Source organism: Mesoplodon bidens (genome assembly GCF_964165515.1).
Source record: "Mesoplodon bidens genome assembly, contig: HAP1_SCAFFOLD_120, whole genome shotgun sequence".
Taxonomy (NCBI): domain Eukaryota; kingdom Metazoa; phylum Chordata; class Mammalia; order Artiodactyla; family Ziphiidae; genus Mesoplodon; species Mesoplodon bidens.
This window is the reverse complement of record NW_027671363.1, coordinates 1,403,127-1,429,308: the sequence shown is the minus strand read 5'-3', so window position 1 is coordinate 1,429,308 and position 26,182 is coordinate 1,403,127. Positions and strand designations below refer to the sequence as shown.

The 26,182-nt window shown below is 44.5% G+C and overlaps 2 protein-coding genes across 3 annotated transcripts in view; one reads left to right on the top strand and one right to left on the bottom strand.

Annotated features, from left to right (window-relative positions):
• Positions 1 to 26,182, bottom strand: part of LOC308611498 (uncharacterized protein) — a 192,446-nt gene that overhangs the window by 128,923 nt on the left and 37,341 nt on the right. The gene's annotated exons all lie outside the window — the stretch shown is intronic.
• Positions 375 to 6,396, top strand: LOC308611517 (NUT family member 2G-like). Its single transcript, XM_081260260.1, has 3 exons — positions 375 to 1,471; positions 5,014 to 5,046; positions 5,567 to 6,396. Exons 1-3 carry the CDS (start codon positions 794 to 796, stop codon positions 6,356 to 6,358), a joined length of 1,503 nt encoding a protein of 500 aa, XP_081116386.1. The 5' UTR covers positions 375 to 793; the 3' UTR covers positions 6,359 to 6,396.

Sequence of the window (26,182 nt, the reverse complement as noted above, 5' to 3'; positions counted from 1 at the left end):
CATCACTGGCTGTGAAATGACAGAATCTAAGGGACACGTGCCTACTTCTCAGACCACCCCAAGCCCCTAGGAACAGAACTCCTGACTGATGACAGTAACTCTGGGCACTGGGGAAGGGGTGGCAGGACCTGGCCCATGTTACGTATCTGCTGTGGGTTGTTCGGAGATGCAGGTGCTTTCTGGGCCAGTGTCATGGGTTTGTATCAGGATTCCATTAGAGATATTTTCCAGCATTTTGTTTTGTTTTGTGAGGCTAGGAAAGAAAGAGGGGATTTATACTGAGCATCAGGAAAAGGAGGACTGAGGAGGAGGTGGGGCCCTAATATTTTACACAGTGCCTGTCCACAAAGGGCCTTTGGGGGCCTAGAACTTACCTTGCAGAAGGCCCCACCTGCTAGTACGCCGGCTGAGGGGCATTTCTCACAGAGCGGATGTCCACACAGCTCCAGGTCTTGGGAGACAGCCTGTGAGGCTTAGGTGCCAGGGTGTGCCTTAGGGAGGCTCTCCAAGTGAGTGCTTGCTGAGGCAATTTCTTCTCGGCAGGCAGGGGTCAGGGAGCTTGGTGGATGGGCGTGGGGTCACCAGTGGAATAATTCTCAACTGGAAGTCAGGGCATGAAAATCACTTGAAGACATTTGCACGCTGCAGTTTCCCTTGTCCAAGAGTCTCTCATCTGTGGAGATTTACACTCTGATGCCGCAGAAAGCCTCAGTCCCACTTGCCCATTCTCCTCCTCCATTCACTCCTTTCCTTTGCCTCAACAGCATCTGCAGTGCTGGGAACGGATGTCACCATGAACCCCGGTGCCTCCTTGTCTACTTTCACGGCAGTGTCCTTTCCTCCACCCATTCCTGGCGCCCAGCACTGGCCACCCTGGGAGCAGCACCTGCCACCTCTCATCACCCCCGCATTCCCTCCTGGCAGCAGCCTGCGGCTGCCAGCTTTCCCCAGGATGCCTTTGGTGGCTAATGGTGGCTGTGGCCCCAGTGCCCCTGGGGCTTGCAACTTCACTGTACAAGTCAGGTCACAAGGGAGGCCAGTGCAGGCCCCCCAGACTCAGACCTTTATCGTTCCTCAGGGCCCCCTCAACTGGAGCGCTCCAGGGGCCCTCAGCGGGAGTGCTGCATGTCCTGCACCCATATTCTTAGCAACCCCTGCGATGGAGACCATTGTGACTGCTCCAGCTGTTGGAGTTACTCAGGCTGGCAAGCGAGGCTGGACCCCAGGCTTTCCTCCTCAAGCTCCACCACCAGCTGCCCAGATGGCCCCTAACATTCGCCCAGTGAACTCTGGGCCATGGCCACATGGCACTTCCAGGGAGGGCAGCCTGGACACCAACCAGCCCTATGCCTCGCAGGAGGACTGCTCTAACCACCAGAGCGTGTACAGTAACTTCCGACGGTGGCAGCGCCTCAAGCCACTGGCCCGGAGACACCTTCCCCAGAGTCCTGATGCAGAAGCTCTTTCCTGCTTTCTCATGTGAGTGAACGCTCAGGGGGTCATGAGCTTATCGGAGCTCTTAGATAAAGAGGAACTGGGGATGGACTCGCAGGTTAGGTTTCTAGGGATACTGGAAGCGAGGTGTGAGGGCGATGTCCACGCCAGGAGAAGGCACACTGTCAGTCATACGGGCGAGCCTGCCAGTCCATGACATCATGACTGAAATGTGCCTTATCTCAACTGACCCCACCCCCCTGTGAGTCTAGCCAGCTTGCTCTTCCATGATTCTCCTGGTAATACGGCCTGAAGACTTGCAGTCAGAGAGGGTCGTGGTGTAAGTTGAGGAGCCAAGGAGTGGATGCCACACTCTCCTGTGCTGACGTCTCCTTTCATACAGCACTTGAGTGTACGTGGCCGGGGGAGGTCACTTCGGAGAAGGGGGAGGAGCGCGGGGCCCAGGAGAGCGCTTCATGCACGCCTCGACTTTGTTGATGTGGAGAATTCCACTAGGAACAGGGTGATGGTAGAGCTCTCCTAAGGGCATGGGCTCTCTCCCACTAGAGTTGTGAGCCTGGCAGGCATTTCCATCCTAAACCTGCGGTCCCTCGTAAAAAGGGGACAATCACACTTCACCTTCAGAGGACCGTGCAGAAGACTCCTTGGGCTAATCTATGAAGTGTGAGCAGATTGCCTGGCACATGCCACGCCTCATTGATGATGGTGATTTTTATTATGAAAAGGCAGCCTTGAAGAGGAAAAGAGCTCCCCAAGGCACAGTGTCCCAGCTCTAGCCTGGGAGTGGATGGTCATCCTCGAGTGAGTGTGAGGCGGTGACAGCCGTAGCCGGGAAGGCTTGTCTCTGCTCTCCCAGACACCTGCCTCTCACTCTCCTGTTGCTCAGTCATGCTGTGTTGAGTGATGTGTGGTCCACATTGGTGGGTGGGGTCAGGCAGCTGGGGGCTGGGCTGGGCACAGAGACTAACCCCGAGTGCTTACAGCCCAGCGCTTCGATCCCTGGCCCGCCTGAAGCCCACCATGACACTGGAGGAGGGACTGTGCAGGGCCGTGCAGGAATGGCAGCACATTAGCAACTCTGACCGGATGATCTACTACGAGATGGCGCAAAAGTGAGTCAGCGTCCTGGGCCCAGGGGCTGCGTGGAGGGTGAGGCGAGTGGGTGAGGGCAGGGTCTGGCCGTGGGGGTGCTCATCAGAGAGGACAAAGGAGAAGGGCTGTCGCTCGGAACAGGGGGCCCGCAGCCCAGAGGCCCTACAGTCCTCCAGAAACCCCTCCCTCACCTTGAGAGTTTGGGTCTTCTGTCCTTCCTCCACCACGAGCTCTGCCCTCCCCTGAGTTTGACCTACCCTTGCCCTCACATGAAGGTCTCAGGACGGGGCAGGGTGAAGCTGTGAGTCCAGTAGGGGTCCAACTCCGGCCATATGGGCTGGGCTGGGGAAAGAGCTCCACCCGCCAGCCTGCTGCTTCCTTAGTGGTGGCTGGCTGGCGGCCACTGACATAGATTTGGGACCCCCTCTCCTCACAAAAAGTGGCCTGAGTGGGTACCCTGGCATCCCTCAAGAGGCTGGGGAAGCCAGCTGTCATCAGCCCAAGGGTCTCTGGCCCTTCCAGTGTTTGCTCCACGGTAATCCCCTTGGCTTAAGAAACAAAACCAAACAAACAAGCACCTCTCAGAGGAAAGGAAGGCCTGTCCTCTAAGCTCAGCATCCACATCGTCCAGCCTCTCCTGAGCCCTGTCTCCAGGTCTACGTTCCAGAACTCTCAGTCCCAACCCAGGGTCCTGGATTTGGGCAAGGACCCCTGTGGGGAACACATGCCTGTTCCAGCCTCTGGCTGTCAGCCCTTCATGTGGCTCTGGATGGGGGGCATGGGGAGGGTGCCCCCTGGGTCAGCCACGTGTCCCGTTGACCTGGTTCAATGCAGCGACCTGGCTCTATGCTGTTGAATGCTCTCCAGTGCTGGTGAGGCAGGAAGGGTCCCAGATCTTGTATCAGTTCCAGGAGCAGCTCTCTGCTGTGGACAGCACCTCACAGGGCCTTGACAGCCCCAAGGCACATCCTCTCCCAATCCCTCATTCTTGGCTGCCTTTGTTGGGCTCCAGAACCCAGGCCATTTTCTCAGGGTGGCCTGTGCCTCTGTCACACCCCAGGTTCATGCAATTTGAGGCAGAGGAGGAGATGCAGATCCAGCAGTTGCGGTGGATGCAGTGCGCGCAGGGCCTGCCTCCTCCAGCCCCACCGAAGCTGGATCCTCGGGGGCCCCCAGCCCCGAAAGTGGGCCTTCAGCCGGCCACCCAGGTTCCCACTGGAGTTGAACGCACAGGTAACAGGGGCCCAGGGTTGGCCACTCTTCCCATGTGGATCATTTTCCTTCAAGACAGGGGCATTGGTCTTTCAAGCAAAACAGCCACCGAGGCGGGGGGTGGGGGGTGGGGTCTCAGATGCCCTTTGTTACTACGGGGTATTGACTTGGTCAATCTTGTAACTTCTCTCACGCCTCCCTGTCAAAGGACTGCACACAAAGTCTGCCTAAGAAGTGGGCTTGATGGGGACACCCCTGGAAAATTGGAGGTTCCCCACTTCCTTATATGTGACTCTCTTAGATGCCCCCTTACCTCCCCCCTCCAACTGTGCATGAAGCTCCATGTGGTCCTGACCCCCCCACACCCACATCAATGTCCCCCAACAGTGCCCTCACCAGCGTGCGCTCGGTGGTCAGGAGGTGGACCGGGAGCCCCTCACCTTCCTTCCCTTCCTCCTGCTCTGCCGCAGCCTGTGCTCCCAGGATGTCCGGCCCCAGGGCCCAGCCCTCCCGCCCGAAGCCACACGGGTCCCAGCGACCCCCGGAGCCCAAGGCACCCGAGGACATTCCACCTGAGGCTGTGAGGGAGTATATGGACATCATGGAGGCGCTGGTGGGGCCCGTCCACTCAGCCACAGGCGACTCAGATGCAGAATGGGGAGAGGACGGAAATGAGCTGCAGCAGGAAGAGGACGGCACCTACTCGGACCCGGATCTCTTAAGCTATATCGACAAGCTGTGTTCCCAGGAGGACTTTGTCACCAAAGTAGGCTAGGCCTGGAGACTGGGGTCTGCAAGATGCCAGGGCATGGAACTCTCAGCACCCAAGATCTGGGTTCTGCTCAGGCCGTTGGGACTTAAGCTCAGCTCCTTGTTCCTGAGCCTGGTGTTAGGGGAGGTTTACGCAGATGTTTGTGTGTATATGTTTGTGTCTATCTGTGTGTATGCCTTTGTGTCTGTGTTTGTGCCTCTGTATATGTGCTCTTTTGTGTGTGACTGTGTATGTGCATGTTTGCGTGTGTGTATGTGTGTGTGTGTGTGCGCGCTGACCATCCCCGCCTTGTGGAGGAGAGTGGGGTGGGTCTCTGCTTTTCACTTTCCCTCCTGGCCTTCTTGTCTCACAGGCCACTCCTGGCCGAGGATGCTCACAGCCTCTTCTTTCTGTTCTAGGTGGAGGCAGTCATTCACCCTGGATTCCTGGCAGATTTGCTTTCCCCAGACCCACAGCTGGATCTCTTGGCCCTAGAGAAGGAGCTGGAGCAGGAGGAAGGGCTCACCCCCGAAGAAGTGAGACAGGGGAGGGAGAGGGACACTCAGGGAGCCAGGGGACCCCACGGGAGGGGGACCCCAGGTGATCCAGGGGACAGGGGAATCCAGATGACCCAGGGGAGCCAGAGGAGGGAGGGATCCCCGGTAGAACAGGGGACACAAGGGACACTCAGGAAGACCAGGGCACAGAGGGACCCCAGTGAACAGGGGAGAGGTAGGGCCCCAGAACAGGAGGGCCACATAGCGCTGTCCATCCCTCCCCTGCCTGGGACACCTGGCATGGGGAAGGGCCCGTTCTGGGGTGGGTGCAGTGCAGGGTGAAAGGAAGGAGAGGATAGGGAGCCGGGAGGGGAGGGAAGGTCACAAAGCTGGGAATCAGTTGCAGGAGAATGGCCGGACTGCCACAGTGTCTGTATTTGGATTCGAGTCCTGGGGTCGCCCATCCCCTCCTCCCCCACAGGGCCATTGTCCCACTGCCCAGTGCTCCTCCTCTCACACGTGTGTGTGGAGCCCTCACTGTCCTCCTCCCTCCTACCAGCTGGTGCAGAAACGACTCCTGGCCTTGAAAGAGGACGACGGTGTGCGGGCAGCCCTGAGTCACAGTGCACCCGGAATGGCCTCAAGTCCTTCTGAGTCCGACGCCGGCCAAGGTGCCCAGAGGCACGACCAAGACCCCCATCTAGGGGTCAGTGATGAAGCCTGCCCACCAGAGATTGATTCTCAGGCTCTTCATAGGCTCATGCAAACAGACACTGCCCTGTGCAGGCCCGAAGTCTTTGTTCCCTCTGGAGGACGTCAGGAGTTCTCTATATTCCGGCCCGTACGGCTCTCCCCTCCCCAGGGTCAAAGGCGCACCGGCCCTCTACTGAGATCCAGGGATGCGTCTGTTCTCAGAAAGGCCTCTCCTCTTCGGGAGGCCCGAGTGCCCAGGGATGGGTCCAGTGAGAACGAGGAGGTGCTCCAAAGCGTCTTCATCATAGACTCTCAGAATATACTGGTGCCTTTCGGGATGTCCCTCAGTCCTGCGCATGTCTCAGCCCTGGCTTCCTCTGGAGGTTGGGGGGCCCAGAGTGCTCCCCAGTCCCCCTCCTCTCAGAGAAGAGGCCTCAGCCCAGCTCCACCAGCCGCTCCCAAGTCGAGGAAGCGGGCTCTGTGTGGACGCCCAGCCGCTGCTGAGAAGCTGCCCATCCCCGGGGCTGGCCTCGGCGTCTCTGGGAGGCCAGCCTTGGCTCTGGGGCTGGCTCGCCCCTCACAGCTGAGAAAGAGAAAGCGTGACCCGTTTGACACAAAGAAGCGTGGGAAGAGGAAGAAGAAGCACTGCAGCCAGTAGGGTTCAGCTGGGCCGGCCCTCCAGGGCGAGGCCCCAGGGCAGCCCCCTGGGGAGCCTAGGGGCTCCTCCTCCTCCTCCCAGTGCTGATCCTGGATGATGTGGGGGGAAGGGAGCGGGGCAGGACCACCAGGGTGGGGAGGGGGAGCGGGATTGTGGGGGGGTTAGGGAGGTGGGTGTGGCCAGGTGTGGGTGGGAGCAGGACCTTTGGAGTGATGTATGTAAATTGTGAACAAAGATCGTTTTCGTGGGAAATGCTCTCAGGCCACTGTCATCTTGTTGGTGTTGAGCTGCTCCACAGAGAGCGATCCTGAGAGGAAGGAAGGATGAGGGAGGTCACAGGAGCTCTGGGTCTACAGGTGGCCACACCTTTCCTCCACATAGACAAGGACTCCTCAGGCTGCCCCTGGGAACGCACAGCTCTCACTTTCCCCAGGGACCCCCTCATCAGCCCCTTCTCTAACGCCTGCTTGGCTAGGGCCCTTCTGGGGCATCTGTACCGTCTTCTGCATCCCTGAACCTTCTGGGGAGGCAGAGCTGCTCTTGTGCCTTTCAGCCCTCTGGACACTCACCAGTTTCTAGGATGGAGCCTGGAGACGGCCCTTGTCATTATGGAGCTTCTCTCTGCTTTCCTCATGTGGCCAGACGACGGCGCTGGGATGACCCTCCGCTCATCCAGGGTTTCCTGTGTGGGTGGCCTGACCAGAGAAGAAAAGTCTTGGCCATGGGGACGGGACTGTCTGCCTCATCGTAGCGGGAGCATCCTCTAGTTCCACTGGGATTATTGCAATGTGGAGAGTGGTGGAGGCAGCTACCTCTTCATCCCAATGAGGATGCAACAAGGGGAATGGGTGTGGGGAGATTCATGGGGCACCCGTTAAAGGTGTGTATAAGGGAAAGGACAGTCGGGCCCCTTTGTAGAACTTGTGGGATCTCTGTGCAGCAGCATCTCGTTCAACTGAGGGAGGAGGACCCATGTGGCTGTGGCCGTGGGGACTGGCGTCCGGGGCCTCCGGGTCTGCAAAGACACCCCAGAGCTACTGTCCCTTCCCTTTGCACCCATGGCTGGACGTGTGTGTGCACTGGTATCAACACTGGTTTGTATCCCCATAGGAAACAGGTCCTCCTAACAAACTATGACCACGTTTCACAAGAACAGCTTGCTCACAGGGGCGGCAGGGGGTGGGAAAGGTGTCTGTGGCCCCAGATCTGAGTGGGAGCTGGGATCCATGCTGAGGAGTGTGGAGGCCTCAGTCACCGTCCTGTGGGTGTCGGCAGAGGCTTCGAATCATCAGAGCAGGGGAAATGACCCCCTCATTAGAGTGAGATGAGCAAACAATGAGGGGCAGGGAGTACACCCCCGCTGTCTCCCAGAAGTGCCTCCCCTCCCAGTCCGCTTAGCCTCTGTCACAGCCTGTGCTGGCCCACCTCTGAAGCCCCTTCCTCCTAAAGCACTGAGATGCTCTGATCTTTTATGGACCTGCCCTGGGCCTCACCCCCCCTTCCCTGCTGGCCAAAGGCTCTTCTCCTGCTTCCGACTTCTGATTCCTTCCCCAGGACCCAGGCAGGTGTTAGGACAACAGACATTCCCTGAACATGACCCCTACACCACCAGCATGCAAAACTGGGGCCGCAGGCTTCCACAGGTGGCATGACTCTCTGCTGGACCCTGCAAAGAGCTTGGAGAAGAAAGGGGCTCATGTCTCTCCACCTCCACAGAATCTGTAGGTCAGCCTCACAGGTCCCCCTCTGTCCAGGTGGGCAGCACATATGTGCTCCCAGCCCTCCTTGACCCTTTGTGAAAGAAAGTTTTTGCAGCTTAGTAGTCTGATATTAGTCAAGGTGTCTCAGGGCTTGTTCCTTTTGAAGCCCTACAGGAGAATCTGTTTCCTCTCCCTTTCTGTCTTCTAGAGGCTGCCTGCATTCCTTGGAATTAGTCCCTTCTTCCATCTTCAAAGTGCATCACTTTAATCTCTGCTTCCCTCATCACATGGTCTCTCCAACTCTGACTCTTCCTGTGTCCCTCCTATACAGCTCTTTGTGTTTATATATAGCCCACCCAGAAAATTTAGGATAATCTCTTCATCTCAAGATTTTTTACTTAGTCACAGCTGCAAAGTCCATTTTTCCATACAAGGTAACGTTCACATATTGTCATAGGAGGGGTTAAACACGGACGTTTTGGGGGAACCAGAATTTACCCTACTAGAAGAAATCCACAAGAATACCTACCATCAGAATCCACATGAATAACAGACTATGACCAAGTGGCGTTTATTCCAGGGATGCAAGCCTTGTTCAATGGTAACCACTCACCAGTGTAATCTACCAGATTGAGTCTAAAGAGGAAACACGTACTGTTACACCAGTTAACACAGAACAGACACTGAACGAGATTCAACGCCCCTTCATATTAAAAGTGCTCAGGAAACTAGGAATAGAAGGGCACTACCTCAACCTAATAAAGAGCCTCTACAGAAAACCTACTTCTAACATCACATGAAATGGTGAAAGAATGAATGCTTTTCCCTGAGTTCAAAAACTAGGTTAGAAGGTCCACTCTTATCTTAGTTTTCAACTTAGTACTTTAGATTCTAGTTACTGTAGTACAGCAAGAAAAGGAAAAAAGAGGCATACATATTAGAAAAGAAGAAATATAACTGTCATTCTTTACAGATGACATAATTCTCTACATAGAAAATTCCAAGGAAGGTATAAGTAGACTCATAATAAATTATAATAGCTTGCTTTAGCAGGATCTCAGAATATAAAATCAATACATAAACATTAATACACAACATTGATCAGATTTCCATATACTAGTAACAAACTGAACGACTGAAAACCAAAATTTAAAACATATTAAATAGGTTCCAGTTCAAGATGGCAACATAGGAAGATCCTGAACCCACCTCCTCCCACAAACACACCAAAGCTACAGCTACATATGGAAAAATTTCCTCTGAAGAAAACTAAAAGATGGTGGAGCAACCCCTTCACATCAGGAAAACCAGAGGGAAACCACATCAAAACAGGTCGGAAAGGCTGAGACACAATTTTGCCATAAACCCCATCCTTGGTGTGGAGACACACAATTAGGAAGGAACTCAAAACCTGGAGCTTCTTCCTGAGAGGTGAAGGGTATGGACCCCACATTGGGCACTCCAAATTTTAAGGCTGGCACCTGAGAGATAGACCCTCAAAACATCTGACTTTGAAGACCAACAAGCCACATCCCATGAGACCCACAGGGCTGTGGTGAACTCAGGAACAGCTCTTAAAGGGCCTGTGCACAGACTCACCTGTCCCAGGGCCAAGTGTAGAAGCAGCCCTTTGAAAAGCACTCTGACTTTTTGAGAAAGAGACTCACTTCCCAATTTTAAAGCATTAATCTGAGGAACAGGGGCCTGCTGGAATACTCCCCAGGGACAGAGGCTGGCGGGTGCCATCTTCCTGCTCTCTCTTTGCCTTGATAAAACTGAAAGGTGCCATCCTTTTTCCCCTTTTTCCTTTCCTGCAGGTGACAGCTTTGTGCTCCAGCCAGCTGGCTCCTTCTTCCCTGCTCTTCCACTGTCTTGCTATATATATATATATTTTTTCTTCTTTTCTTTTTTTTCTTTTCCCTCTTTCCCTTTATTCAAATGGTGTCATCTTTGCACTCTTCCCACCGCCTCACTCAGCCAGTAAGCATCATCTTCACACTTTCCTTCTGATGTTCTCCAGAGAGCCAGAATCTCCAAGACAGGAGATCCCATTTTTGTGGCCTCCACTCAGGGGATGCTCCTTGATCACCTGGCTCTGGAGGCCAGGAGGGATTTCTTTTCTGGGTCCCATGGGACTGTAACAATTGGAGAGACAGTTCTTGGCAGGATACCACCCCCAGGATGTACCACTACACATCAGACTGAGACACAGCCCCAGCCTTTACAAGAAAAAGGCCTATGTGCTAGTAGGGACAAGACTTAAGAGCAGGCTTCAGGTTCAGCACACATCTAGAGGCTATGGATGTGCTCTCGGGGAAGGTAGGCTGGGGGTGCCATCTCTCCACCCTCACTCTGCCTTACTACAGTTCACTGGTATCTCCCAGAATGGAGCTTGTACACTTATCTGAAGCACTGTTTTCTTGTGACTGCTCCCCAGGGAACACCTTCAGATTGCTTGCTTCTGGGGCGCAGCAGGGCTTCCACTTGCAATCTCACAAGACTAAATACATTTGCATTCTTTAAAAGCTGTTACCAAGTTTTCTGGCTTCCTATCAACCTGAATCTAGGTGCTGCCTGAGATCCTCCACTTTGGGTTGCTCATTTGTCTTGGCACACCCTCAACTGCTGGGATGGTGTGCCAGGTCTATTAAAAATAAACTGCCTAGACAATCACAAAGGTTTGAGAGGCAACCAAGAGTAGACGGGGTTAAATGACAAGGTTCATCTGTCACACAGCTCTTCAAGACTGGGAGATGTGGCTATTTCACTTAATGCATAGAAACCAACACAGAGAGTCAAGCAAAATGAAGAAAGGGAGGACTATACTCCAAAAAAAGAACAAAATAAAACCTCAGGAAAAAAATCTTAATGAAATGAACATAAGTAATTTACTTGATAAAGAGTTCAAAGTTATGGTCATAAAAATGCTCACTGAACTCAGAAGGAAAATGGATGAAAACAGTGAGAACTTCAACGAAGAAATAGAAGATATAAGAAAGTTCCAAATAGAAGTCACGGAACTGGAGAATGCAATAACTGAACTTAGAAATACAGTAGATGAAGCACAAGAAAGAATAGGGGAACTCAAAGACAGGTCAGAGGAACTCATCCAATCAGAGAATAAGGAAGAAAAAAGAATGAAAATAATGAATATAGCTGAAGGGATTTATGGCACATCAAATGGAATAAAATTCACCTTATAGGAACTCCAGAAGGAGAAGAGAAAAGGGGGCAGAAAACATTTGTAGAAATAATATCTGAAAACTTTTCCTAACCTGGGGAAAGAAACAGACATCCAGATACAGGAAGCCCAGAGAGCTCCAAAGCAGATCAACCTAAAGAGATCCATACCAAGAAATATTAAAATTAAAATGTCAACGTTAAAGATAACAAGGGAATCTTAAAATCACCAAGAGAAATACAACTTGTTATATAACTTGTTATATACAACTTGTTATACAACTTGTTATATAACATCAACCTAAAAAGCTTCTACACAGAAAAATAAACAACAAAATGAAAGGGCAAGCTACAGAATGGGAGAAAATATTTGCAAATCATGTACGTGATAAGGTGTTAATATCCAAAATATATAAGGAACTCATACAATGGCTATATCTGTATCTATATATAGATATATAGATATAGATAGATATAGATTTTCAAACAATTCAATTAAAACTTGGGCAGAAGAACTGAATAAAAAATTTTCCAATGAAGACATCCAGATCACCAACAGGTTCATGAAAAGATGCTCTACATCACTAATCACCAGGGAAATGCAAATCAAAACTACAACGAGATATCACCTCAAAGAGACTAAGAGGTAACAAATGTTGACAAGGATGCAGAAAAGGAAACCCTTGTGCACTGTTGGTGGGAATGTAAATTGGTACAGCCGCTATGGTAAACAATATGGAGTCTCCTCAAAAAATTAAAAAGAAAACTACCATACATTAGCAATCCTGCTTTGGGTATATATATGTCCAAAGAAAATGAAATCACTATTTCAAAGAGATATCTGCACTCGCACGTTCATTGCAGCATTATTCACAATTGCCGAGAGATGGAAACAACCAAAGTGTCCATACATGGATAAATGGATATAGAAGATATGGTAGGTACATAGATGGAATATTATTCAGCCATGAAAAAGAAGAAAATCCTGCCACTTGCAACAACATTTATGGATCCTTGGGGCATTATGATGAGTGAAGTAAGTCAGAGAGAGAAAAATACTGTATGATGTAACTAAATTGTAGACTCTAAAACAGCCAAACCCAGAGAAACAGAGAATAGAATGGTTGTTGCTAGGGGTTGGGGTTGGGGGAAATGGGGAGATGTTGACCAAAGGGTAAAATATCCAGTTAGCACATGAATTTCTGGGAATCTAATCTACAGCATGGTGATTGCAGTTAACAGAACTGTATTATATACTTGAAAGTTGCTAAGAGAGATCTTAAATGTTCTCACCAAAAAAAATGCTATTTATGCGAGGTAACGGAGGTGTGTTAACTAGCTCCGCTGTGGTAATCATTTCACAACATGTAACATACCAACAGGTTGTACACCTTAAACTTACACAATGCTATATGTCAATTACATCTCAATAAAGTTAGAAAAAATACAGAAAACAGACTGTTGCATAACATTCAAGCAAAAATACTAGTTTGGGACTGCTTTTTCTTGAATTTAGTCATTGTTCCTTCTTGAATCTGTTTTCTATCACATGATAGCAGACTCATACAGGCAGCTTACTTCTGATCAGGCGCAGCCAAAAAGAAGCAACTGATGGTATATGGAAGTTTAGGGATAAGCTATGAGATTTCTCCCTTTCTTCCTCTACTTTGTGAAGATTCTCCAGCAGCAACTGTGTAACTTCCACGGCTCCAACTCCAATGAGACAGAACTGCTATGGTCTGACATTGATGATCATTTAACCTGGCCCTGGACACCTTTACAACCTTCTCCTTAACTTTGCCTTTCCAGCATAGGGGTACAAGTAAATTCCTATTCCTACTAATCACTCCATTATCTAGGTGGCCCTTCTTTACTTCTCAGAAGTTTCATCACTGGTGTTCTTAATACCCTGTATTAAATTTATTTGCAAAGACTTGAAACAATTTCTATTTTATTTGTTATGGGCAAATACAGTCTAATAAAATTTCCAAATCTTAAAAAAATTAGAAGACACATGAAATCTCAAAATGGGGAAATGTTAGCCACGTTTAGGAAGAAAATGTACTAATATTATTGGAGGAGAGAATTCAGGAATTGGAAGATAACACTAATGAGTTTGGAAGGTATAAGACTGTGGAGAAGTTTGAATGGTGGGCTTCATGCCACAGGAAATAGGGAGTGATTCAAAGTTCTATAAAGATTGTGCTCACTTCAGCAGCACATATACAAAGTTTTATAAGATTAATCTGAAAGTGGTAGGCAGTTTGGAGTATGTGATGGAGTGATGTCAAAGAAAAATTGCACCAGATGGTTAAACAGGCAAGGAGTACTTTACTCAAGACGATTCTGTAATAGGGGAGAGACACTGAACTCCGTTCTGCTGAAACAAAAGGCATGGAAGTTTTTAGATGCCAGGATGAGCTGTAGGAAAAATAGTAGAGGATGCTGGGGAAGAGGTTGGTCAATATAATTAGACCATCTCTGTTTGCTTTGGCTCTTATCAAAGTTAGGCTCCTATACTCCCCACAGAGACTGGGAACTAGGTGCAATACCTTTCTTGAAGGTTGTATTTCAAAGAGCTGACTCCCAGGTCCTTGAGAAAGACATTTCTGGGTTGGAAAATTATCAAGTGACTAGGAGAAAATTTACATCTCAAAGGGGCAGAGAAAGAATTTATAATTTCAAGCTTCTTAAAGTAAATGTTTTCAGAAAAGGGAGGTTAGGGGCCTATGGTAAAGAAAAATCCTGTCTGAAGTTTAGCCAAACTGAGGGACACATTAAGGCCATCTTGATCAGTAGTTAAAATTAGCATTACCTTCAGGAAGGTTATTTTATAAAGAAAAGCAATGCTTTAGGAACTTTCTCAGAAGAATCAAAAGTAACTGTCTGCTAGTTAGATACAGGTCAGGAATAATGAGAAAGGGCAGTTACAAAGTAAACTCAACTAATGTTCTCTGTGTTGTAGCTTTAATAAAGATGAAATAAGTAGAAAAAAAATAATCCATTGGTACACGGTGAGAGCCAATTGGATGGACTGCCCAATTAGAAATACTTCTTTATTTTCTAGTCATTATCAGTCAAGGATTAACAAACCTACTTTTATTAGATATACTTCTGTCTAGGGATTGAGAAATATCAATTATTTAAACTTAATCACTACTTTATTTCTGTGAGATTTTTAAAAATATACTTTGGGGAGAAGTAATGGAAGAGTGATATAGCACTAAAACATTGAAGTGAATGACATAATAAGATCCTATCTTTCTCAATTTAAGGAGAAAAAAAGGGAGGGCAAAAGAAATGGGCAGAAAGTAAGTTTACCAACCAGTCATTGTGTCAAGTGTTTTCATATATTTATCTAATTTAATACTCACAAAACAGTGAGACATAAGGAAGATATTTATCCCATTCCATAGATGAAACTCTATTTACAAAGTAATATATCAACCATTTGTAGAGCTGACCCTTGAATTTAAGGCCTTACGTCTGTGGAAATGCAAGAGCCAAACCCTGCTAATACAAGGTGCTTAGAAGAGGTAGACTTCAGTGAGCAGGAAAATCAGAGCATGTGTGAACTGATGACAAGTTTTGCTGATCTAGTAGCTTTGTGAGATTTGTCTAGATTCAAAGGCCCTTGCTCTACTAAACCATCAAATTAGAGGTGGTCTCCTTCTGAAACAACCAATATTTGCAGAGCTATTCAGACTTTGGGTCATGGTATTTTTTCAAGGATTAACTATTATCACTGGCTTTTCAAATTTTAACTTTAGAAAGTCCTTGCTTTTGTTGGAAGCAATGTTACATTTTGATGCAGTTGTTTGCAGGGATGAAACTTGGTCGCCCTCTGGAGGCTATTCTCAGGTCCGACTAGCATACCTTAATTTTGAGAAAGAAGTCAGGTCTTAACAATTTAACAAGTCATTTTAAATGTGTGGAAATTATGTATATACATTATACTTTTTTAGAAGTTACAAAACATTGAGTTCAAAATGCTCAAAATATTTTAAAATGCTGAATTAAACGATTTATGGCATAGCATGTTTTGAATTCCTGTTCTCCCTTTGGAAATGGAGATGGTCATCATTCTCCTTTTATCATGCAATATCTATACTGGGACTAAAACCGTTATTTTTTCCTCCCCTATTATAGGAACACATGGGCAATTAGTTCTATAAAATGAATAATAAAACATATGACACAATACTATACACTCAATTACTACCAAGATCTTCCATTTTAAGTTTTAAAAAAAAAATCTCTAAATTTCCAATTAAAAATTTTTTTTTCTTTCTCTCAGAGACAAAACATCAGAGCTTACAAGAACCCTTAAAAACAGAATGGCTCAAAGGATAAAAATGTTTTGCTCCCTAGTTCATTCTTGTTCAGTTTTCTTGTAGAAGGTGTATTATACCAGTTAGTGTAAATTATACAAGCAAAGTTCTTGCCATATATTGGTGGCAGCTTTTCTACATAAAGTAAGCAGTTAAGGGGCTTCCCTGGTGGCGCAGTGGTTAAGAATCCACCTGCCAATGCAGGGGACACGGGTTCCAGCCCTGGTTCCCGAAGATCCCACATGCCGCGGAGCAACTAAGCCCATGTGCTGCTACTGAGCCTGCGCTCTAGAGTCCGTGTGCCACAACTATTGAGCCTGCGCTCTAGAGCCCATGCGCCACAACTACTGAAGCCCGCACACCTAGAGCCCATGCTCCGCAACGAGAAGCCACCGTGATGAGAAGCCCGCACACTGCAACAAAGAGTAGCCCCCACTCTCTGCAACTAGAGAAAGCTCGCGTGCAGCAACGAAGACCCAACACAGAGCCAAAAATAATAAATAAATAAATTTTTTTTAAAAAAGTAAGCAGTTATGAGCTGCTATAAACCTACTGTTTCTTTACTTGATTTAAATGAATTTAATTCTTTAAATAACTGAGCAAGTAGAGAATTTAGACTCAGCCATTATTAGAGGTACCTTATACAACCAAAGTGGTATAAAAACCCTGTAACATGAAAGTGTTGTGGAGGTCCTTCTGGTCTTCTGAGACCGGGACACCTGTACCTTTATGTCCCATTTATAAATGCTCCTCTATAATGTTTGGGATGCTGAAATATTTGATGAGATAGATACCTCATGCCTATTACATGCCTTCCCTATATCTCTCTCAACTACATCCCTCTAATGAGTTGGTGCAGCTCCAAGGCTCTATCCAGTAACAAGGTAGTGTCAGGCAGTGCTTGTTGTACTCACTGGCTTTTAATCCTCCAACTGCCTTGTAATCTCCTCCTTCACACCTTGAGGCTTAGAAATGGCATATTTCCTGAGGAAGAGGTTTCTAGGGAGTCCTGTATACTTGCTTGAAATGGGGACAGGAGAATGGAGGAACAGAAGGGAAGATATACGGAAGATGAACGGATTTTTTTAATATAAATTTTTCTGCCATAAAAACTATAGGTACCAAGCAAAGCAATCAGGGAAATTTATATTCATGCATTAATTTACCACTTACAACGATGAGTAGATAGAGGACATTAGATAGACTAAGGAAGTATCTAGGAGGTAAAATGGATAAGATTGATAATGGATAGGATATAGTGGCTGATGCGAGAGGTTGAACTCAAGGATTATTGTTAGGTGCCTGGTTTATACAACTGGGTGAATGGTGTCACTACACACTAAGACAAATGAAAATGAAGGAGGAGAGATTCAGCAGTTTAGGGAGACCATGAGTATTTAGCTTTATGTATATTTTAAATGAACAGATTTAGATGTTAATTAGGCAACTGGATTTACAGAATTCAGATTAGAGGTCTCAGGTACACAAATGTCCAAACTTGATGGAGTTGGTAACTGAAGCTGTGTGTTTCTGTGAAATCATATTATGAGTTCCAGAGTGAGAGGACATAATGGCCTAAAACTGAATTTTGAAGAATTTCAACATTTAATGTCTGAGGAGAAGGATACGTACCTGCAAAGAAGATAGAGAATGAACTGCCGCAGAGATGAGAAGAAAACCAGAGGAGTTTTTGGGTCAAGGAAAATCAAGTCTCAAAGACAGAAGCAAATCCTACTTACAGGTCAAGTAACTAGGAGATAAAATTTTCACATCGCATCCATGGATTTGGAAATAACTTATGACGTACCTTTTTATTGGAGTAATAAAAGATGGATTCTATTGGGAGTGGGTTGAAGCATGAGAAGGAAGTCATAAAGTGAAGGTATCAAATATAGATAAACATTTTTAAACAGCTTTATGGAGGTATAACTGATGCACAAAAAATGGCACATGCTTAATGTATACTATTTGATGAGTTTGGACATATGCATAAACCCATGAGACAATTAACACAATCAAGGTAATAGACATATCTGTCCCCTCCAAAAGCTTCCTTGTGTCCCATTTTTTCTGTGTGTGGTAAGAACACTTAACATGAAATTGACCCTCTTAACTAATTTTAAGTGCTTAACACTATTGTTAACTATAGACACTATTTGTACAGCAGACTTCTCAAATTTATTCATCTTGTATAACTGAAAATTCATACCTGTTGAACAACAGCTCCCCATTTCTCCCTTTCCCCAGCCCCTGGCAACCAACATTCTATTCTCTGCTTCCATGAGTCTGATTATTTTAGATACCTCATATAAATGGAATTATGCAGTATTTGTCCTTCTATGACTGGCTTATTTACTTAGCGTATTGTCCTCCAGGTTCATCCCTGTTGCCACAATGGTAGAACCCCCTTCTTCTTTTAAAGTTGAAAATATTCCATTGTAAATATATACTACATGCTTTGAACCATTCATCTGTTGATGAACATTTTGGGAAAAGCTTCTTGACACTGATCTTGGCAATGATTTATTGGCTATGACACCAAAAGCACAGACCACAGAAGCAAAAATAGACAAGTAGAACTACATCAAAATAAAAAGCTCCTGCACAGCAAAGGAAACAACCAACAGAATGGAAAGGTAACCAATGGAATGGGAGAAAATATTTGCAAATCATATATCTGGTAAGGGGTAAATATCCAAAATTTATAAGGAATTCCCACAACTAAGTAGCAAATAAACCAAATAACTCCATCAAGAAATGGGCAAAGAACTTGAATATACATTTTCCAAAGAACACATATGAACGGCCAAAATGTACATGAAAAGGTACTCAGCATCGCTAATCATCAGGGCAATGCAAATCAAAATCACAAAGAGATATCACCTCACACCTGTTAGGATGCTTAGTTTCAAAAATATAAAGGTAACAAGTACTGGGGAGAATATGGAGAAATTGGATCTCTTGTACACTGTTGGTGGGAATACAAAATGGTATATAGTCACTATGGAAAACAGTATGGAGGCTTCTCGAAAAATTAAAAATAGAACTATTATATGATTTAGCAATCCCACTTCTGAATGGATAGATGTATATATATATGTATATATATGTGTGTGTGTGTGTATATATATATATGTATAAGAGAACTGAAATCAGGATCTCAAAAAGATTGCACTCTCATGTTCATTGAAGCATTATTCACAATTGCCAAGATATAGAAAAACATTTTCAACAATTATTTTAAAAACTGTGCCTTTGAAGAAGAGATAGTGTGGTAATTAGTAACAGAAGTCAGGTGGAGAAAGGTGAGTTTGGTTTTGCTTTTCTTTTTTGCTTTACTCTTCTTTATTATTTTTCCCAATTTGGAAGATTTTAGAATGTTTAAAAAAGATAGTGGAAAAGATCCAGATTAGAGAAGGTATTGAACAAAATAAGGATCCTTAGAGAGTGCAAGGTGATGCAATCCAAATCAGGAGTAAGGGAATTGGGTTTAGTAGGAATAGAGCTTCTGTTCTGTTAAATTACCAAAGGAGATAAAGATGGCAGCAGATGTAGTAACTCTATTATGTTAATTAACAGGAAAGTTCTAATGTTTTTTCTTTTCTTTTCTGTGAATTAAGAGATTATCTCCTGATATTATAGCAAATGGTGGGGACATGCCATTTAAGAATAGTGCAATAGCTGAATCACTTTGTTATACAGCAGAAACTAACACAACATTGTAACGCAATTATACTCCAATAGAGATTAAAAAAAAAAAAAAGAATAGTGCAGAAAGAGAGAACAAAGTGTAAAGAGTGGGAAATGATGGGTCCAGATTAATGTAGCAGAATTAAAGGGCAATATTAAAGGATCTTTTAGGTTAGTTATCATGAATTTATAAAGGAAACAATCTAAACTATTATACACTTTACTTGGGAAGACTTTGAAAGCTGGAGATCAAGAAAAGAGAAAGCAATGGTTTGGGTTGATCCAGCATAATTAAAAGACACTGGAACAGGGCTAGGGACAAACACACTAGTAGATAATGGACATTGGAATGTAAGAGAGTAAGGGGAGATACAAAGGTAGTATCAGGAGAAAGCAAGGGAGTAAACAGACTTGCGTCAAAGTACTATCATAGTGGTGGGGTATTTGAACAAGTGAACTGGAATGTGAGAAGTTATTGTAAAGGGATGGCATATTTGTGTGAATAATTTTTAAAGACTATTTCTCTTTTTCCAGCTCTGATTTTTATTTTAGAGGACTGACTCCTGAAAACTCGGTTTCCCAGGATTCACTGACAACTAGCTTCCAATTAATTTTGAGTAAAGGAAGGACTGGTGAGAGTTTGGAGGAAGGGGATAAGGGAGAACCCAGAATGCCCTCTTTCTTTGAGTTGTACATACAACTGAGGCTTCGTCTCCCTCATGCGTCCAATTCCTGCTCAAGGGCTTCTCCCTCCATGTTCCCAGCACCCACCAGCAGTCTCTACATTCATTCCAGTTCTGCTTAGGGGATTCAGTCTTTCCAAACTCTAGGTTGCCTTCCTATTTCATTTGACTCCAGCTTTTATAACTTTTGAAACAAGCTCCTTTTATTAAAATCTACTTTCTAAACTTCCTGAAGCAGATTTCCTGTCCTGCATGAGTAATCCCAGGAAAAAGATGCTCAAGATGGGACTCTGGAATAAGGTTTTGAGCTTGAATGTAGTAGTGACTCCATTGCCAATGCAAAGACAAGTGCCTCTTCCGAGTAGTGGAAGCAATAAATAAATTACCAGCAATATTTGCTTTGAACATATTGCCAGTTGAAGACAATACTTTTACATCTCAAGCAGCAGCTGATTTTGTCTATTACAGCAGTAATACCTACAAGCACCATGGGGACCATTAGCTGCTTCTTATAGCACCAGAGAGCTTACAAAATGAAAATGTTTACACTTAATGTTAAAAGGTGTTAGGTGTTTAAACTCTCAGATCGAGGCATGGGAAGACACAGAGAGCCACACTGAGGGCCTTAAAATTTTCTCATGTCTTAGAGCCACACAGCAGACATGGCTGAGGATCAAGTTTCAAATCTAAAAGTGTGGGTTGCAGAATTAAAATGCAAGTTCAACGTACATCTGTGCTAAGCCTCACAGATTAATATCAGGACACTGATCAGGAAGAGTTGGGTATTAAGATAAGGATATATTGAGTATTTAGGATAAGTGCAGGTAGGCAGACTCAGATTCATATGAAAATTTTTAACCCAAATCTTCCTGTGGTTTCCTCGCCAAAGGAAGCCACCCTCCTTCCTCCCCATTTGAGGAAACTAACCTTCCCTTACTTACTTAACATATCTCTAAAGACCTCATCTAAATAGGTTAGTTTTCAAGGAAATTTCTACTTTTCTCAAGACCCACCCACATCAGCACTTATTGCATCCTAATAACTACAGTCAGATTCTACCAGGCCCCAGTAGGCAAGTATAATGTCCACCCTGGTAGGAGTTAGCATATACATCAAAAGAAATGCTATATCCTGCTAACGTGTATCAGCAGAAACCTGTAGAATGTGTGTGTGGCATATTTTTTTGGGGGGTTTTTTGTTTGTTTTTTTGCGGTACGCGGGCCTCTCACTGTTGTGGCCTCTCCCGTTGTGGAGCACAGGCTCCGGACGCGCAGGCTCAGTGGCCATGGCTCACGGGCCCAGCCGCTCCGCGGCATGTGGGATCCTCCTGGACCGGGGCACGAACCCGTGTCCCCTGCATTGGCAGGTGGACTCTCAACCACTGTGCCACCAGGGAAGCCCTGGCATATATTTTATAAGTGTTAGACTGAGAAAGATCGAATATAAAGTTGCAAGGGGTTGAATTTATTATAAAGACGTTACCTGAGATTCAAAGTATTAGCTCTAGCTGATGGAATTGGCTCTAATCGTTGGCTTGTTTGGCTGACTGAAACATAGATTCAATAGTCAGCAACATTCAAAGAGGGCAAGATGCCATAATTTATCTGACAGAATGTAGACAAAGGAATCCATGTACATAAAATGAGAATGTTGGAGTGGATTAATTATGTAAAACCCACTCAACTATCCCATAGTTATGCCCCCTCAGAGGTCACCGATAACATTCTTCTTCAAGACATTAAGACATTCTTTGATGAGAGAAATACAAGCATCCTTTTAAACCTCTGTGGCATCTGTCTTCTGTGGGCTAAAGATGACAATGCGGGATAGAACCAATGAAATGGCCCCCGTGCTTTTTAACAGGAACATTGGGTTACAAAGTAGCAGAGGTTAAGTGGTAGCATTTAATATGAGAAACAAGGTGAGTGCAATTATCATAAAGGTCAGCAGGGCAGAGTGGCAGTATTTTGACCCAAAGTGACTTCCAGCAGTAACAGATTAATCACATTTACACTGGGAATTACATTGATGAGCAGGCTTGAACTGTATAAATGAAAATAAAATTCAAGCACAATGAGCAGAAACCTGCATTGACTTTCCAGGAATGAAAATTACAGCCTCGCCCAGACCTAAACCAGAGATCAGGTGGCTACAACAGCTTCAGGAACTTTGCTGCAACACTGTCAAAAGTATAGAGTGTGATTATTTTTTTCCTCCAGGTCTACCTCAAAGGGGTTTACAATTTTCCAGGGGGAATGTTTAGAAAGAAAAGTGGAAAACTCAGAATTTTTCAGAGATTATTAAGATAAATTTATACACCTGAGGTTCCAAAACATCACTGTGGTCTTCAGGTCATAATAGGGCTTATGGAAGCCATGTGATAATTGGAATTTTGACACAAGTTCACCTCACTAGAAATCTTGTGCAGTGACCTACACTATATTTCCCCATATCTGAATGTATTTTTGGAGTACACATACTTGGAAAATGACAGAACTCTCAACCAAGGTCAGTGCTATTAAGAACGGCTACTGCCTGACATCCATTAGGATAGCTATTAGTAAAAACAATAATAAAGAACAAGTATTCGCATGGATGTGTAGAAATCTGAACCCTTCTACATTGCAGTTCCTCAAAAAATTAAACAGAACTACCATACGATCTAGCTATTCGACTTCAGAGTATATATCCAAAGGAATTAAAAGCAGGGACTTGAACAGATGTTTGTAATTTCACCTTCTTAGCAGCATTATTCACAATAGCCAAAAGATGGAAACAACCTAAATGTCCATCAACAGAGGAATGGATAAACAAAATGTAGTATATACATACAATGGAATATTAATGACCCTTCAAAGGTAAAAAATTCTGTCACACACTACGATACGGATGAACTTTGAAGACATTATGCTAAATGAAATAAGCCAGAACCGAAAACACAAATACTGTGATTCCAGTCATATGAGGTACTAGAGTAGTCAAATTTATATAGACAGATAATAGAATGGTGATTGCCAGGGTCTGGGTGCAGTGATGAATGGAGAGGTGTTGTTTAATGGGTACAGAGTTTCAGTTTGGGAAGATGAAAAAAGTCCTGGAGATGAATGGTAATGATGGCTGCACAACAACGTGAATGTACTTAATGCCACTAAATGGTACACCTAAACATGGTTAAGATGGTCACTTTTATGTCATGCATATTTTGCCACAACTGGAAAAAAATACATAGGAAGGGCCAAGTGGAAGCTCCTGGAACTGTCCCTACATGAAAACAATACCAAAAAATAGCAATAGCACATATCTGGGGAATTTGCAGAGACTAAAATAACCATGCAGATGGGAATCTCCATCACCTGCCCCATTTAAATAGTCTGTTTGGCCTGTAAAAAAGGCAAATAAGTCATGGACAATGATTGTTGATTATCATAAGATAATGAGGTACTAATTCTAATCAAAGCTGCTGGATTTTATGGGCCTTTTTTTCCTGGAACAAATCAAAACATCTCTAACTCCTGATACACAGCTATTGATCTGGCGAATAGTTGTCTCCACATCAAACAGCAAAGGTAACGGAGCAGTTCACTTCTATCTGACAGAGACAGAAGTACACTCAAACTTTGTCTTACTTAAGTGCTATGCCAAGTCTCCCGATGTCTATAATATTATAGTCCATAGGGAGATTAGTCATCTGGATATCACAAAAGCATTATGATAGTCCCTTGTATTGATGAGTTTATGGTGATTGGACATGAGAAAAAGTAGGAGGTACTCAAGTTGTGTCAGTAAGATACATAGATGTCAAAGAGTGGGAAATAAACTCCATGAAAATTTAGGATGTCAAATATATCACAGCCTAAGTATGATAAGCACACAAACAGAAACCAACCTCCAGAAAGCACTGAAGATCATGTTGATTTGTTTTAAAGATGCAGGCAGCACACAGCTAGGATTCCGAAATATTTGTTACACACTCCCTTTCCTAAATCCCATTCCTGATAGTGACTGCTCTTTCCTTTTACCTCTTCTCTCCTGTCCTCACCCTTCCTTTATTGTTCCTTATCCTTCTTACCCCTCTGCCCTCTTTCATTCTTCCTCATAGAGAATAGCCTGGGCTATTATTTGTATTCTTTACATTCTTTATATCTCTCTCCCATCCACCCCCCACCTCAACAAGGGCCTTGTACCAATTAAGAAAGTAAACATTTCAAGTCTTCAGAGTATTGAGAGGAGAAAGCTTATGCGGAAATAGCAAATCCTGACAATTTAAATATTCTCTATGTATCACATAAGTATATTTATTGTAAATAAATTCATACATCCAATAATAGTACAAATAGAAAATATTCACAAGCTACCAGACTGCCAAATTCTGCATGAGATACAAAATCACATACCTATACTATCTGCTTTTCAATTTATAATTAAAACCATGTTACCTCAGAATTTTAAAAATAGCATTTGGATAATTATAAAAAAATTATAACTACATTAAAATTTTAAATTTCTGCACTTTTAAAGACACCATTAGAAAATGAAAGGGCAAGCCACAGATTGGAGAAAATATTCATGAGATATAGATATAGATATAGATATATACATAACATAGACTGGCATCCAGGATATGTAAGATGATCTTACAACTCCATAGTGAAGTAGTATTTGGGGGAAATACTACTTCAGAATTATAAGAAACAAATATTTGTGTTTAAGCCACCCAGCCTATAGTATTTTTTATTGAGATATAGTTGAAATATAACATTATGTAAGTGCAAGGTGTACACTTGTTGGTTTGGTACATTTGTATATTGCAGTATGATTACCACCAGTACCATTAGCTAACACCTCTATCATGTCACACAATTATCATTTCTTTTTTTGTGGTGAGAATAATTATGATCTAGTCTCTTAGCAACGTTGAAGTTTATAGTACAGTATTGTTGACTGTAATCACTATGTTGTGCATTAAATCTCCACGGCTTATTTATCCATCAATACCAGTTGAAAGTTTATATCATTTGACCAACATTTTTCCAATTTCCCCATCCCCAGCCCCTGGAAACCACCATTCTACTCTTTGCTTTTATGACTTTGGCTTTTTTAGATTCCATATATAAGTGATATAAGACAGAAAAAGACATTCTATGGTATTTTTGTCATAGCAGACCAAACAAAGGAGTATTTGGGAGATGCCATATCATGTAAGCTTTTTAGTCAATGGTGAGAAATATTGATTTTATTCAATTACAATAGGATAGTGCAATGCAGAGTTGGGTTTGGAGGCTTAAACATGGGAGAAAAATGATCTAATTTAATTTTTAAAGATTATCTATGGGGGGAGGGCTTCCCTGGTGGCACAGTGGTTGAGAGTCCGCCTGCTGATGCAGGGGACACGGGTTCGTGTCCCGGTCTGGGAAGATCCCACATGCCGCGGAGTGGCTGGGCCCGCGAGCCATGGCCGGTGAGCCTGTGCGTCCGGAGCCTGTGCTCCGCAACGGGAGAGGCCACAGCAGTGAGAGGCCCATGTACCACACACACACAAAATAAAGATTATCTATGGGGAGTTTCCTATAGACAAGTAAACAAGGATTCAAGAAGAAACTTTAGAAGGCCCTTTTTAAGAGTCCAGGTAAGGGACAGCAGATTAAGGTGGTAAAAAGAGAAAAACATTAACTAGCAATTAACTGAGAAATAGATTTTCAGGAACTAACCCCCACACATTTAGATAATTCATCTGAAATATGCTATTTGAAAATATAGCTTCTTAGGATGCATCATATCTCTGAAGGAAACGCTAAAATACCAATGGATTGATAGTCCAAGCAATGAAGATTTACTGAGTGTGTGTGTGTGTGTGTGTGTGTGTGTGTGTGTGTGTGTTCCTCAACTGTCCTAGGTTCAAGGAAAGGCACATAGAAATAAAACCTTCATGTTGGAATACTGTCCCACAGTGAGTAAAGGTATCATGTACTTTTAAAATTGTATCTATTTAAACAAAGCCTAATATAATGGGAAAAATAAACTAGACCTGGAATCAAAAGACCTGAGTTTGAATCGCAGCTTGATTAATTACCAGAATATTAAGTTCCGGCAAGTTGTCCACATTTGATCAATTTCAGGTTCCTTATTTACAAAATGGTAGGCTGGATGGAGTGATCACTAGGCTCCCTTCTTGCATGAGATTTTGTTATTCTACAACACCATATTGGTATTCTCATTAAAGTGAATTTCAAGTGTTTGGTC